The sequence below is a fragment of the Trachurus japonicus genome, chromosome 8, assembly GCF_045865225.1.
Source record: "Trachurus japonicus isolate A0001 chromosome 8, Traja_1.0".
NCBI classification, from domain to species: domain Eukaryota; kingdom Metazoa; phylum Chordata; class Actinopteri; order Carangiformes; family Carangidae; genus Trachurus; species Trachurus japonicus.
In genome coordinates this window covers 23,106,946-23,121,823 of record NC_140914.1, presented here as the reverse complement: position 1 = coordinate 23,121,823, position 14,878 = coordinate 23,106,946, and the positions used below count along the sequence as shown (strand labels likewise).

The following is a 14,878-nucleotide window of genomic DNA, read 5'->3' as shown; positions in this document are numbered from 1 at the left end:
GTCACCCCTGCTTCTCTCTCTCTCCCTCTCCCTCTCTCTTTCTCTCTCTCTCTCATTCTGCTTCAGTAACAGGCTGGCTTTTGCCTGAATAGGGAAGACATGCGCGCTGAACAGGGGGAGGATGTGTAACGCGGGCTGCCTGTTTCTGATGGTTTGTGTTGACTCCATGATCACTAAATTATGGCGCGGATCTCTCGTTTTCTAATCGTCTGTTCTTGCGGAGAGGAGGAAAAGTGAGGAGGGATTTCTTTTTTCACTAGATTTAGAAGCAGGAAGACCGTTTCATACTTTTCCGCTGTTTTTGGAGCTTTGAGTTTCTTCCAGAACAGGAGTGTTATTTATTTATTTATTTTTGTTACAATTATTAGCCTATTAGGTTTTTCTAATAATCGATCGCCCCAGCCGCCACCCTGAAGTTCATTGTTATTATCTTGGCCGCCGGGATGGTGGCCTTCATCGGAGCGGTTATCTGCATCATCGCGGCCGTCCACACCGGATCCTCCAAGGCTGCCGCGGCACAACAGCAACCTGCAGCCGACAACCACTCGCTGTATCCGGACCTGGCCGCGCAGACCCCCGCTGCCGGGGGCTCGGTGGCCAGGGCCGGGTCTCTGGGCGCTCTCCATGGTTCTGAAACACCCGACTCAGAGGCGCCTACTTTCAACATCGGGCTCGGAGGGCTGGACGGGGTCACTGGACTCACCGGACATGACCCGACGGTCAGCCGACTCATCTGCACGCCGATCCCCGCCGGGGAGTGCAACCCGAAAAACTTTCAGCAACAAGCGGACGACCCGTCGCTGTACGCGGGAGAAGACTGGGGCTACCTGCGCACCACCGCGGAGGAGCTCCGGCAGACCGTCCTGCAGCAAAAAGACCAGATACTCAACGACCAGCGGACCATCAGGGAGCTGACGGGGAAACTCTCGGACTGTGAGAAGGGGCTGGACGGCAGGGGCGGAAGCGCTGCGGGGCTGTGGGGGGGCAAAGGTGCGGAGGAGGAGGAGAGGGGGCACCCGGAGCGGATCATGGTGCGGGACAGCCCGGGGTCCGCATCGGACAGTGTGCACCTGCTCACCGTCAGGGCTGTGGATGAACTGGAGCAGGCTATCACTCAGCTCAAAGACCGCATAGAGAAACTGGAGGTAGGTAGAGTGTGAGAAACCCCTCTTGCTCATAGATCATCCTGTGAATCCAACTAAAACAATACTTGACAAGAGGCGTAATTGGTCCCAGGGAGCCGCCTTTGGTCCCACATGATGGGATACTGGGGGGGGGGGCATAAATGAAGGATCTCTTCATTCTGAAATTCTCCAGCTACTGCAATAAGTAATTATCAGAACTGACATCTATGACTATATTTGTCTCTTCTTCACTCTATAGTTCCTTTTAGGCTGTCTGGGCATGCATGAGTGCTTTCTGAAAGCAAGGGTCTTCAATGTTGCATGAGAACAAGCGAGATGTCCAAAAGGCTTGGGTGTGAGACTGGATGTTGGCAGTCAGATGTCTGGTAAATAACATCAACAAGGGAAGCTATTCACTAATTAGTATTCAAAAACAGCACAAGTGGAGTTTGAGTGAAAGAAACTATACAAAGGAATGACACTACATTTTTCAACATTTCCAAATTTTGTATAGCAAATTATGTCACCTGTTCATGCTTTTAGTGAGGCATGGGTAGTCTGCTGTGGCTGCTCATCTAGCATGCCAAGACAACAGATTGAAATGTAAAATTAAAAGAGAGGTGAAGAGGCAGGTAAACAAGGGGGGAGGAGGGAGAGGAGAGATGATGATAAAGATAAGGGGAGGGGGAGGAAAAGGGGTAGCAGCAGCAGGAGGAGGAGGAGGAGGAGGAGGAGGAGGAGGAGGAGGGAAGATAGCAGAGTAACATGAATCGTGCTCTTATCTGTCCAGAATCGAATGATGTATAACCTAATTTTTTGGCTAAAGAAACACCATCCATAATTTATGAGGTGCCTATATTTGTTGAAAGCTCAGACTGAACGTGCTTCTCCGCAGCACAGCACTCCTCACTCAGTGGTAGTTTTTTTATGTAGGACATGTCTGTTCGGGTCATTTTCTTTGTTCCATATCGCTACTGTCAGATGAAAAGCTCCATAATGCATGACTGTAATCTCCATGTTTGACACTTTTCAGGAACAAAAGGAACTCCTCTGCACACTGTGTCCCCCCGATGGAGTAAAATGTGAATGGATTTCACAGTCTTAGGGTGATATTTTAAACTATAGTGTGTTTTTCCTCACCCCCACTGTGCTCCTCATGTCATCCAAGTCAAGTTTCTTTGCACAGGAGATACAGTACTTGGCCTACTTCAGTAACACAGTGTGGTGTGTTTACATCAGATGCTGTGAATATATAAGAGGTGCACTCATCTGGGAATGCTAGTCAGGTCAATTAACTGTGTTAAGTTCTTCAAGTCACCGAGCTTTCTTTTGATACCCGCAGTAATCATTTCATACCAGCAACCAAATGCCCACAGATTTTTCTACAAGCCTATACAAACACAACCCGTCTCCTCTCGTCAGGAGTCAGGACAGAAAGGATTAAACAACAGGCAACACCACTCATTAGAATCTAATCAAACACCAGCTTCAGCACATCCCTGTCTGTTTTCTGCTTGTTCGGAAGCAGCAGTAACATCCAGTCACACAGCTGGATCAGAGACGTGGTTGCAGCTGTGTACACTCTCTGGATACTCAGTTCTCTCCTGCAACACCAGTAGTGTTGTTGTGCACTACAACCAGGGGCTCAGTGCTGATCAGCTTTCATGCTGATCCATTCCAGTATTGTGATCCACCACACTGGGCTTTACTCTTTGTACTGGCTGTTTTGATATTTGAACCCAGGAGCAATATCTTATAGCATGGGCTATGTGGGTTACTGTCGTCTATATTATTATCATTATATATTCGACTGATAAAGTGAAAGACGATCTTTTCATGTAATTAGGTGTAATATGAGCATAAACTGACCTCAGCATTTTATGATATCATATGAGCTGCATCAATTACCATCTCTAAGAATACTTCCAGTATTTACATAAAAATACAAACGCACAAATGTGTCGACTTACAAACTGTGAGGATGGTTAGTTAATAAAGGGGATAAGGGACTTTGTGGTTCCCAGGAGATGAATGCAAGACTTTTACCATCCCCCCGACTTTTCCTGTAACACCAGCAGCTCAATGTTTTTCACTTATCCTGCGATATATTTCATGATCTACCTGATGATTTGGCAGAAAATTTTATGCAGCACCATTAATGCTCCCCAAAGGCTGACTTCCACTGACTTTGATGATGCAGCTACTTTTCCTTTAACACCAACACGAGGTTGACAGTTGTGTTTTTGAGGGAAATGTCATGAAGTGAAACATGATTTCATATCACTAGAAATATCCCAGAAAATCCTAAATTCATACCCAAAATTCAAGATTACATTTCCACAATGACACTTCATGAAAGTACAAACATGTCGAGTAAGTGCGAGGTGGAGGCACGTTGCATTTAACGACAGATTTATCGCACTTGAACCATCCTACATTTGTTCATGTATTTATGCAAGAGATGGTGTTGCAATAAAAAACTTTATAAGCTTCCTATTCAGAAATGTTTTGACATCTGCACATGTAAATACCTGCCTCGGGGCCTAACCCCAGGCTTGATACCAGAACTGTCAAACATTTCTGAGTCTAGATCACCTGTCATGGCAAGGCCCTCTAAGGTGTTTATGGTTTTAAAGACGCCCCTTGAGCATATGCATGACTTAAGCAGACGCATCACAGAGAAGTGCACAAGATGAACACATGTGTTATTTTTGGGTTCAGTTTCACAACTGTTACGGCGAATAAGTAAAGGAGACGACATTGTGGTCAACATTACTGGCTACAACTGGAGCAGAGTGGTCACAGCAGACTTGAGATGTGAATTATAAATGTGACTGTATGCCTTAGAGAAGAGGATGTAGGGATAGAGTGACTGAAGAGAATGAACATCCATCATGCATCTAATATGAGACAAAGGTCCTGACCTCTGACCTCTGCGTGTCATCATTACAGTGTCACATTTTCACAACATACTCATCACTGTTGTACTGTAAGACACAACTGTTTGTATTATCCTACAGACCACACCAGGGGTAGTGATGGTACAGTGCACACACTCCACTGTATGGCTTTTATGTACTCTTCAGTATTTCAAGTGTGTGCACGTATTTACTGTATTATTCCCCTTGTGGTCTCCGCTGTGTATTTCTACTGTGGGCTGTAATACATAATGCTTGCTCTGTATTTCCCACATCCCTTCCCTTGTGGTTTAGGGTTTTTTTTTTCCCGGTGAAACATTATACAGTGGAGCAAAGCAATTTGTTGTTGACTAAAATAGTTCAGTCTCTTGGCAGCCTTTCTGACTTTCAATTATTTGTTGTGTTATGTTTAATTGAAAAAAAAAAAAAAATCCCCATGGACATAATCTGACTCATAGCCAAATGTCATCCATTTAACTTTTGGACAGGGATTCAAATGTGAAATTTTAAATCACAGGTAATTTTAAATAGCTGTAATCAATATTTCTATGGTAATAACAAATCAAATGACAATGTGAAAACACTATAACAATATGAAAGAGGTCAGTGATGAACCTACAGAGAACTAGCGCATGAATCTGCAGCCGCTCTCAGTTTATAATGGCTTTAAAGTAAGTTTCATCTTACTGTCTATAGCTTTCCCTCATGGTTCCCTCTCTCTGCTCCATTTTTGGCTCTAGCAAGCAGCTGTTTTGACTGAAAAAGCTCTAAAAACCAGATGGACACTACCTGCTCAGCAGCAAACTTCAGACAGACAGCAGACAGAAAGTTGCAGACCAGCTGCTGAACATACTGTAGTACTGTATTCAGCTAAACAGTCAAATATTTTCCCTCTGGGATTTGGAGACCAAAAAGCTGAGAGAAGCTAAGAGAAACTCAGGGATCACCAGGTGACCAGACACATGGTCCTACTGTAAATGAATGCTACGTATGCTCAACAACAGCTGGATGTGTGAATAAAGTGTTTGCCAGCAGGTTTCACACATCGACTTTGAAGGTCCCATTACGGAAATGTAACCCTCACCCAAAAATAGACATGAAATTACTTGCTGCGGGTTAACCAAGTTACTAAGTAGTACAATTATCTTGAGATCCCTGCACAATGTTAAATGTTGACGGCCACAGAATCAGTTCTAAGTAATGCTGTAAAAGCTGTATAATGGATTTAAAAAACATCATGTTTGTCCATTCAGTGTGAAGTTAGCAGTTACTAATTTATCTTATCAGACTGGAAACAGGTGGTTATCTGTCCAAACCAGCTAACAGTCCAATTCATGAAAGCATCTGATGTAACTGTTACAGAGTATATTACTGTAGCAAGAAGTTCGACCTTCTGCTATCCAAACCAATGATCAAACAGCGGGCCTTTTCTAACCCTTGAAGAAATTCAGCATATTGTGAAAAACGCTAATTCATTTCCTTACGTCACTCTACATTAAATATAAAGCTACTGTCAGCGGCAGCCTGACTTAAAGGGGTAGTCATATATAGACAATATATTATTTGCAGTAGATGCAGTAGTGTGCTCTTGGTTAGACCAGCAGAGAATTGTGATGCTCTGCACATGACTACTGCAGTCCTGTGTACAAACATAACTATGGGGTGCACTGTATTAAGATTATTTGTGATTAACTCAGCTGACCTGATGAAACATTATAAAACAGATTTGAATGGGAAGTGTGGACTGTTACACACTGTTCTGCCACTCTCCTGGTGACCACCTAACAGCTGCATTGGATGTACAGCAGGCAATGTACTGCCTATATGTGACTACCTAACACAACCCAATGTCAAGAACTCAATGCTGTTCCTTTAATACAAGAACTGAAAAGGAGAAACAGGTAGCCTAGCCTTTTCCAAATCCACCTACCCGCCTCTGAAATCAATGTACTATATTTATGTAGCCTGTACAAAAAACAAATACTAGAAATATAAACGTTTCCAGGGGATTATGCGTGGGACCAAGCAACCTCACTGTGACTGTGCCCAACTAAGAAACAGCCCTGCACACAGCCTCCAATAAAACTACAAATCATCATGTCTCAAAATGGTGAAATATTCCTTGAAGTAAAAACATTACACCGTGAAACCTTATTAAAATCAGCCCCTAGATGTTTCCCCGGGCATAATGAAATGTTTCAGAGAAATCAATTATTGATTAGGTGTAAGAATTTTGTCTCACATGGGCATGCAGCTGACACGTAATGATAATGAACTGGAGATAAACACCACAGCAGGCAGAGAGATACTTAACAGATTTTCCTCAGACTGCAAAAACCAACTCTCTGAGCCAGTTGTCATCCCTTGTCTCCCTCCTCTGCAGTCAGACATTGGCCCGTTTCCTCACAACCAGACGGATGGTGGCAGCTCAGGAGTGGCGGAGGAAGGCGAGGTGTCTGTCGGCCCAGAAAGGCTGGCTGATCCTGGGCACAGAGCTGGTGCTGACGGGCCCTGGAGGATGGAAGACTTGGAGGGGGAGCTGGAGAGGAAGGTGGAGCTGCTGGAGAAAGAGAGAAAAGCCCTGAGGCTGGAAACTGAGAAACACAGACAGGAAATCGACCAGAGCCTCAGTAAACTACAGCACCGAATTTCAGGGCTCGAGGAAGGTGAGGTTTTAAAAGAAAGAAAAAGAAAAAGAAAAAGAAAAAGAAAAAGAAAAAATGTGTATGTGGTGGCACAACTTAATGTGTGACTTAAAATATAAACAGTAGATGTATGAAATCCTGATAAAAACACCACGTGACTGTGATTAATCACATGCATTGAATCAAGTCTAATGATGACAAATAATCTGTCATAAAAATGACCTCAGAGGTTTAATTTTTACATTACTCTTAATCACATAAAGCCATGGGGCTTCTTTATGATGAATTAATTATGTTTAACTTATGTAACAGAAAGAAAGATCAGAAAGATTAAATTCATGCCCTGCTTAAAAGAAACACATCAGATGTTTTTTATATGAAGGAAGCGCAGAGAAATGAGAAAAGCAGGAAGTCCATTTGATCTTTTTTTCAAACTGTAAATTACATAACTGATTTCCCTTTACACCCAAGTCTCGCTTTCTTCTCTGTCTCTTTTCCCAGGTGTCCCCGGGCATTCTTTCCCAGAGGGCTACAGGCTGTCTTTCCCAACAAGGACAAACTACATGTACGCTGTTGTCAAACACTCCATCCCAAAGCTGCGAGCCTTCACCCTGTGCCTGTGGCTGCGGCCCGCTGAGGGAGGCATCGGTACGCCTCTGTCCTACGCTGTTCCCGAGCAGCCGAATGAACTGGTGCTGCTCCAAGGCCTGCACACCCCCATCGAGCTGCTCATCAATGACAAGGTGCTGTATCAGTCTAATGTCAAGAGACCAAGCACATACTGTATATCTGTCCTGACGATCGATTTTTCCCAAAGGGATTAATTTCGCTATAGGGGTCATATATCAAATTGTTTATGGTTTAAATTCCTAAAATGTATCGGCTCTGCACAAACCTTTCAGGTTTTCGTTCTGCAAGACTTCATTTTAAATTCTAGTCGCAAATGGAGCATGCAATAGAAAAATTGTTTTTCATAACCTGCATTGCCGTTGGAAGTACAGTCATAAATTTTAATTTGAAATTACTGAATATTGGAAATTGTTATGCAATATATCAAACAACACATTGTTTCTATCAATATTTATCCCAGACATAAATGGCATTCAGTTAGTGTATTGTTGGTGAGCATAAATGTGAAACAACAGTTTCTCAATCCATTCAAATATATTAGGAGTCTGCACAATGCAAAAAAACATCACATTGTGATTACACATATAGAAACTGCAATATGCCATTTCAATACAGTTGGAATGGTCAACTTGCTTTTCATTTTCATGAAAAACATAAAATTGATAATATGATTTTTGTTGGGTCTTGTACCGAGACCAAAGTGTATGTCTTGAGAATATGATATGTTGCTGGTCAACTCATCTTTGTAGCAATAAAACACTTACGGTGCCAACTATGCACATTTTTGTTGTGACACATTTTACCTTTGTGAGGAAAACTAGGAATGAAAATGTTAAGCCACACAGTGAATCCATCTGATCACAAATGCACCTTAGCTTCTACACCAGTAACTCTTCATAAAGTTCATCTGCAGGACTGATTGAGATGGAAACAGAATGGGGGAACTGACTTTGACCAGTATAAATATCTATATTTTGGATCAATTATAATGACCATAGCACTTCCCCAGGAGTGCTGCTTTCTACGAGACTCATCCACATTTTTTAACTTTGCCAATTGTAATGTATATAGAATACATTATAGGCTTGGTTACATGTTTTAATGACTATTACTGAGGAAGAAGTGCACTCCATTAGCATACAAATAAGTGCAACAAATCAAATGAAACAGCCAATTTAGCAGACAAGCTAAATAGCCTCATTCATGTGTTCAAATGAGGTATCACCTTGACAGCATTGCAGGGCTGTGTTGTGCAGTGCAGTGGCTTTAGGTATAATTCAATGAAGTCATTATGGTAATAGATGCCTGGAGGAAAAGCTACGTGTCCTTGGAGGTTGCAGAATGTCTTTGGGAGTGTGGAAATACTATACAACAACCAACTTCTGAAAAGAAAAGAAGCCGGGTAGATGTCAAAAATATCTCCATAGCTGCTCGACAATCATGCAAATGTATTTCCCACTAGCTGTTGCATTTGAATGGGACAGTGGCAACCACAAAAATGCAAACATCTATTTTATCGGAGCAATATTTTATCTCATTCTTAGGTGGCCCAGTTACCTCTGAACCTCTCCAGAGGCAGCTGGCAGCACATCTGTGTGAGCTGGAGCCAGAAGGGAGGAGCCTGGCAGGCCTACCAGGGGGGAAAGCTGAGGGGCGAGGGCCACTCACTGGCTGCCGGACATCACATCAGACCTGGAGGAGTGCTCATGCTGGGGCAGGAACAGGTGAATGCATGATGAAGTGAGCGAAAGACCGGATGGAAGAATTACATTTTTGACTGATTAGAGGCTGCTAAAGCAGGTTAACTCCAGTGGAAATCCAATTCGCGGTGCCCTCCAGACTTGTGCTGACGACAGCACTGCAAGCAAATGTTAGTTTACTGCCAACAGCTGTGGCTCTATTCACTTACTGGCTCCTCCGTGCTCTAAGAATATATAGTTAATAAAAGCAGAAAAGACTTTGAGGAAGTGGACGCAGACAAAGTAAATCTACACATAGTTCAGACTGAGCACAATGCAAGCTTAGCCACAGTGAGTTAGAGAGTGAAATGTGTGTGTGCTTAGTTTTGTGAAACAAGTGGGCATCAGCAACAAGAGTAACAGCCTCTGGGACCCCAGAGCTGAAACAACCTCTCCCATCAGGCTTCTTTATGTTCAGAGTCCTGCGGTCATACTGGTCAGTTTTTGTCACATCTCCTTAATCTTCCCAGAGGCAAGTCCACAGTTGTGTTGGAGGTGGCAGCCGGCTGTGTATGGAGGTGTTTTTGCCCTTCAATCACTGTGCTGCCACCGGTCCGCAGGCTCTGTTATCCATCTAACAACACTTGTTTCTCTCCAGGATTCCCTCGGCGGAGGATTCGATTCATCCCAGGCCTTGGTTGGAGAGCTGTCCCAGGTGGGACTTTGGGACCGGGTAATGTCGTCTAGCCAGGTAGCCAGCTTGGCTCGCTGCGGCAGAGTAACCCAGGGCTGCGTGGTCCCGTGGACGGAGAGCGGAATTGAGGTTTACGGTGGAGCCTCCAAGCACCCAGGGGAGCCATGTAGTAAACACAGCAGGAGCTCTCAGTGACTGACAAGTGGAAAAGGCTTTGAGGAAAGAGGAGGTGAAGGAAAGGCAGGAGTGAGGGTGGAAGTTGTAGCCATTTGATGAGGGTAGGATCACTTCTGCCCAGCGTTAGCACTCCTATTGACTCTGTGGCAGGGACCGACAGGTATGTAAAAAGTGGAAAATGGATGGTTTATAATTATATTACACAGTAGAGGCTTTGCAGTCACATCACCAATTCTAGTAATCACACCTTAAACCATCATGGAGGTGTAAAGGAGAAATGTGCATTACAAAAAATGGGATCCCTCATAAATAAAGCTGCTGTCTAGGTCACGATTTAACCTACATGTACTTAATGCATTAAAGGACATTCTGCTAAAGTAGATTTGCGTCCAGATTTGGGATACTTTAAATTTTGTTGGTCCTACCTCCCATGTTCTATGCTTTGTTAGCAAACTAGCTACAGTAGCAGTCTAATTAGCAAAAGTATCGATGTAGTCTATGTAAGAGTCTACATAGAAAACCGTTAAACCTTTTGCTAGATAAACCAATTAGTTAGCAATTACACAGTGAAGCTTAGCAGACCATAACATGTATGATTAGCTAGCTAAGAAGCTGATATTATTATTAACACTTACAGGAATAATTTTGAGAAACACACCAATTGACTCAATTGTAGAGTTAAATGAGAAGGGGACTGTCACTCTCGTGTCTGTAGTATAAAGATACTGTACCAGCCTGGAGTAAAGACTGGTAGAGAGGGAAACACCGGCCCTGGTTCTGTACAACAATGACGAGATCCACCAAACTGCTTACCGGTATCTAAAGCTCACTATATTGAATATGTTCTAATAATAAGTGATTAAAAGTCTCAGTGTACCATTTTATGTAGAATTTGTGCCAAACTGTTTCTTGGCTTGGACAAGCTACCTGACAACAAATACGCCAGGACGCTTCTGGTCCCGGGCCAAGAAATGGCCTGGTGCATAAGCCTTTAAAGCAGCAAATTGATTTTTGTTACTCTTCGGTTTTTGTATGGATTGGACAAACAAGGTATGACACTAATTTGTGAGGTTTTGAGGCATTTATGAGCAGTATTTTTTTTTTTCTTTTGTTGGATAGATCTAAACTGGCCTACTGATTCCTGTCTTTACCCTACGTTAAGTTCCCACAGATGCTGGTGATAGCATCACTTGTCCCCATGTAACTCTTGACAAGAAAGTAAATACCTTTTTAAAAAGAATAATAAATGCTTAAGTTGACATTTAACAGTGAAAACTGGGCAGAAAGTGACCATTTATTTTGTTTAGACAGTCAGGTTGTAATAAATGTCTCCAGCTGTTGTCACCAGAGGACTGTTTTACCTCTACTAGAAGTTGTGCTGCCAGCTGAAACTCCTCCTTGAGTGTAGCGGGGTCAGACAGGAGTTAATTAAGCCTACGACAGCTTTAGAGTTGGGAGTCAAGGTAAGGTGATGAAAACTGTTGAAGAAAGTGGAGGGAATATTAAGTAGAAAATGATGAAAGAGAACAGAAAGAGGGAGGACATGGGAGAAGATAGATGGACCAGGTCCTTGTTAGGAGTGATGCTACATTATTTTCATCTTTGCATGATGTATTCATATACTTGTAATTGTCTTGCCACTGCGATATGTTTCTCACAATTTCCACGAAGAGAGGAGAGTGCCTCTGTGGTTGTCTTTGTGTTTATCCATGAAGGCCTGAAGGAGGGTTTCTTTGTTCCCTCAATGAGTCAGCTGAACACATGTAAAACAAGACATCCTATTCTCTAGGGAAAGCACCATCAATAAGAGAGTATTACTCGTTTTCTTTTTCTTTTTTTTTTGGTGCATCTTCACACTTCTTGTCAAGCTTTTGCCCCATTTATGTCACTCTCTACACATTTAGAAAATCAAGGTCATACTATGATGAGGTCTTATCAAGGAAACTTGTGGCTTAATCGTGTGGTACTGTACACTTTCTTGCTTGACTGCGACCTTCAAACCCACATGAAAATGCAGAAAATTGCACTCATGGTAAATTTTAACATTCTTAAATATCGACTGTTTTCTCTTTGCAATTTTATACATGCAACCACTCAGTAATGTGATGAATTAACAACCTGCAACCTCCAGCTCTTCCAGCCTTCCTACATTCCATGCATGAACTGTATGTTTGTAACACGTCTTGTTGCATCCGGTATGTTTCTGAAAATCCATCTCTGATCATGTTTGTACTCCGAGAACCTTCGGACGACTGATCTCAACTGTTGTATGAGACGTGATGTTAAATACAGATTGTCCATTTCCGGGGAAAAAATACAAAAAAAAAGAGAAAAGAAAAGAAAAACATTGGAAAAACATTGGCTACTCCCTCACGTAAAAATGATCCTTTGTGGAAAGTGCCTGTCAGGGTGTTTGCGCCCAAGTAAACAATTCATCAAATGTATTATGCTGATGGAAAATTCACACTGCGAGATATTTTGAACTAATTAAGCATGAGTTCCTCTGTGAATTCCCCGTGAATTTTTAAGATATTAAGGGGTTTGACAAAGCATTTGAAAACACGGAGGCAGGACTAGATACTTCTGTGCAGAGCCGCCAAACCGATGCTAAATCAGGTCAAAATCATCTTGCCGTGCCTAACAGTGTGTTTGATGATGCCTCTCAGTCTGCCGTCTTATTATTAATCTTATGCCTGGTGTCTGTTCGGCTCATGTCGGAGCATTAATGGGGCTTTTTGATAGTGGTGTGGCATTATTATGTTTATGACTATTGAAATAGCAAATGAAGCTTTTTAAATCTATCTGCAATGTTTGTCTTTTTTTAAAACGCCAACTTTGTTTCTTTTTTTCACTGTATGCATTGGTACCAGTCTTTTTTCATGTCGCTGTTTGTATAAATACTGTATGTCCGTGTCTTGTATGGTGTTGTATTGTTCTGAATGTGTCGTGTATAAACCTCAAATCTTTATTAAAGTCCTAATTTTCAGACGTAAAGATTGTGATGCCTTGTCATAATATCTTTCAGGCAGAAGCTTCAGAAAGAAACTGCAGTGAATCAAGTCTATAAGAGCCCCTGTCAGCTGCTCTTTTATTCACAAACACTTGCACACACATACACACACACACTTGTCACTGAAGTGCAGCAGTAACAAAACCTGCTGTGAGAGAAAATCCTCCTGCAGTAAAGAGTGCTCTCCACACTTGACAAGAAAAATTGTGATTTCTCGGTGACCAACAAAGCATCTCTCAGTTCTCAAACTCCTCTGTGCATTCTCCTTCTGCACAAATTAAAGGAGAAGGTTCAAGGAGAAGAGAATGAAACGTTCTCCCAGGTGCAGCAGGTGCATATATTAGTTATGAGTTATGAGTAAGATGAGGACTTGGAAGATAAAGTGAGTCACCTACTGTGATAATATAAAACACATAGTAGCCTATTTGTGCAGCATAATTTATATATAGTTTATCTGATGTTTAAGTCTTTAATGGACTCCACACTGTACTTCCCACTGTGTACAGTAGCTACAATGAAAGTCATGAAACTCAAACAATATTCTCCAAATGCACTACAGTTAAGTCTTTACTGTCGGCACATTGGGTGTTCTTATTGTGCTTGTCTTTTGGTTGCAGGTGTGAAGCTCTGCTAAGCTAACTGCGACTAACTACTGGTCAATATCTAAAATCTATGGGGCGGTGTTTAGCTCAGTTGGTAGAGCAGCCGCCCCATGTGTTGAGGCTACAGTCCTCACTGCAGGAGGCCCCGGTTCCCGCGTCGAACGGCCCCATCCTGCGTGTCATTCCCCCCCTCTCTGCCTCCCATTTCCTGTCTCTTTCTCAACTGTCCTGTAAATTAAAGCCCCAAAAGAATATACTTTAAAAAAAAAAAATCTAAAATATACAATTTTAATAAATATAAATATTTATTAAAAGTCACAATTTCAGTTTGTGGTTTAATTCCCACATCAACTCTCAGCGCTGAGGGCTTCAGGTCGGTTTTGTTACATTCAATGTAATGCCTAACTGTGCGGCAAAATATTTTGAGCCACTTTGGTTGCTCTTCACATGACTGACATCAAAGTTTCGATCGAGCTGGTCATTTGAAGGAGCCACAGGACACCTCTATTCTGACTGGTTGCCGCCGAACCGCGTCATAGCTAATTAACATAAAGTCAACCGACACAAAACTTCTCGTCTAGTGATGCTTTGGAAGCTTTGGAAGCTTTGGAAGTGCGGCTGACGGCAGTTGACACTTTGGAAGCTTTGGACGCAGGGCTCTCATTGAAAATGAATGACTTATGACATTTTGAAGCTTTGGAAGCTTTTGGTGTGAACGCATAGTTAGACAGTTTATCTACCTTGTACTGTCAGTTCACACAGAGAGCAGCTAAAACCTCAAAGCAACTAGAGGGCATTCATCTTACATGTGAGCCTGTGTCTCTTGGTGATGAGCAGTGACATGACAGACACATAAGTCAGTATAAACTTTTTTTCTGATCACAATGGAAGAGAAACTGATTATTGTAGTAGCAGGTTTTCACATCTCTTTTACAACATATCCCTGTTTGCTTACAGTGTGACCGTGAAAATAATAATTATAACAAATCATGGACAAAGGTGAGTTGGTGAATTAAAGTTGGTAATATATTTTTGACAAAATCCATGTGAACCAGTACCTTAGCATGCAAAACAATGCTGAGATCCCCGTTTCCTTTACAGAATCTTTTAAATTCAGCTTGAACCAACTTGCACACCGTCTACTTCATCCACAACATTTATGTTAGTGGACCCACAAGCTTCTACAACATCCTTGTCAGGACAGACAGGGCAAACGTTTGTGTTCTTGCCGTTTTAAGGTCTGAACGTACGGTTAGTGTGTAATGTGTGTGTGTGTGAAGTGTTTGTCTGCATTAAAATAGACACATTTAATTCTCACGCTGCATTCGTTCTCCCACCTCTCTGTCATCCTCTATTCTCACCCTCCTGTCATCTTCTCACCCCCCTCCTACCCCGGTGG

The 14,878-nt window shown here is 42.4% G+C and overlaps 1 protein-coding gene across 1 annotated transcript; it reads left to right on the top strand.

Moving 5' to 3' along the window:
- The first annotated feature begins 86 nt into the window (after window positions 1–86).
- Window positions 87–12,223, top strand: nptxra (neuronal pentraxin receptor a). Its single transcript, XM_085784751.1, has 5 exons — window positions 87–1,145; window positions 6,426–6,708; window positions 7,189–7,430; window positions 8,862–9,041; window positions 9,655–12,223. The coding sequence occupies exons 1-5, from the start codon at window positions 444–446 to the stop codon at window positions 9,883–9,885; spliced, it is 1,638 nt and encodes a 545-aa protein (XP_085640877.1). The 5' UTR covers window positions 87–443; the 3' UTR covers window positions 9,886–12,223.
- The last annotated feature ends 2,655 nt before the right edge of the window (window positions 12,224–14,878 follow it).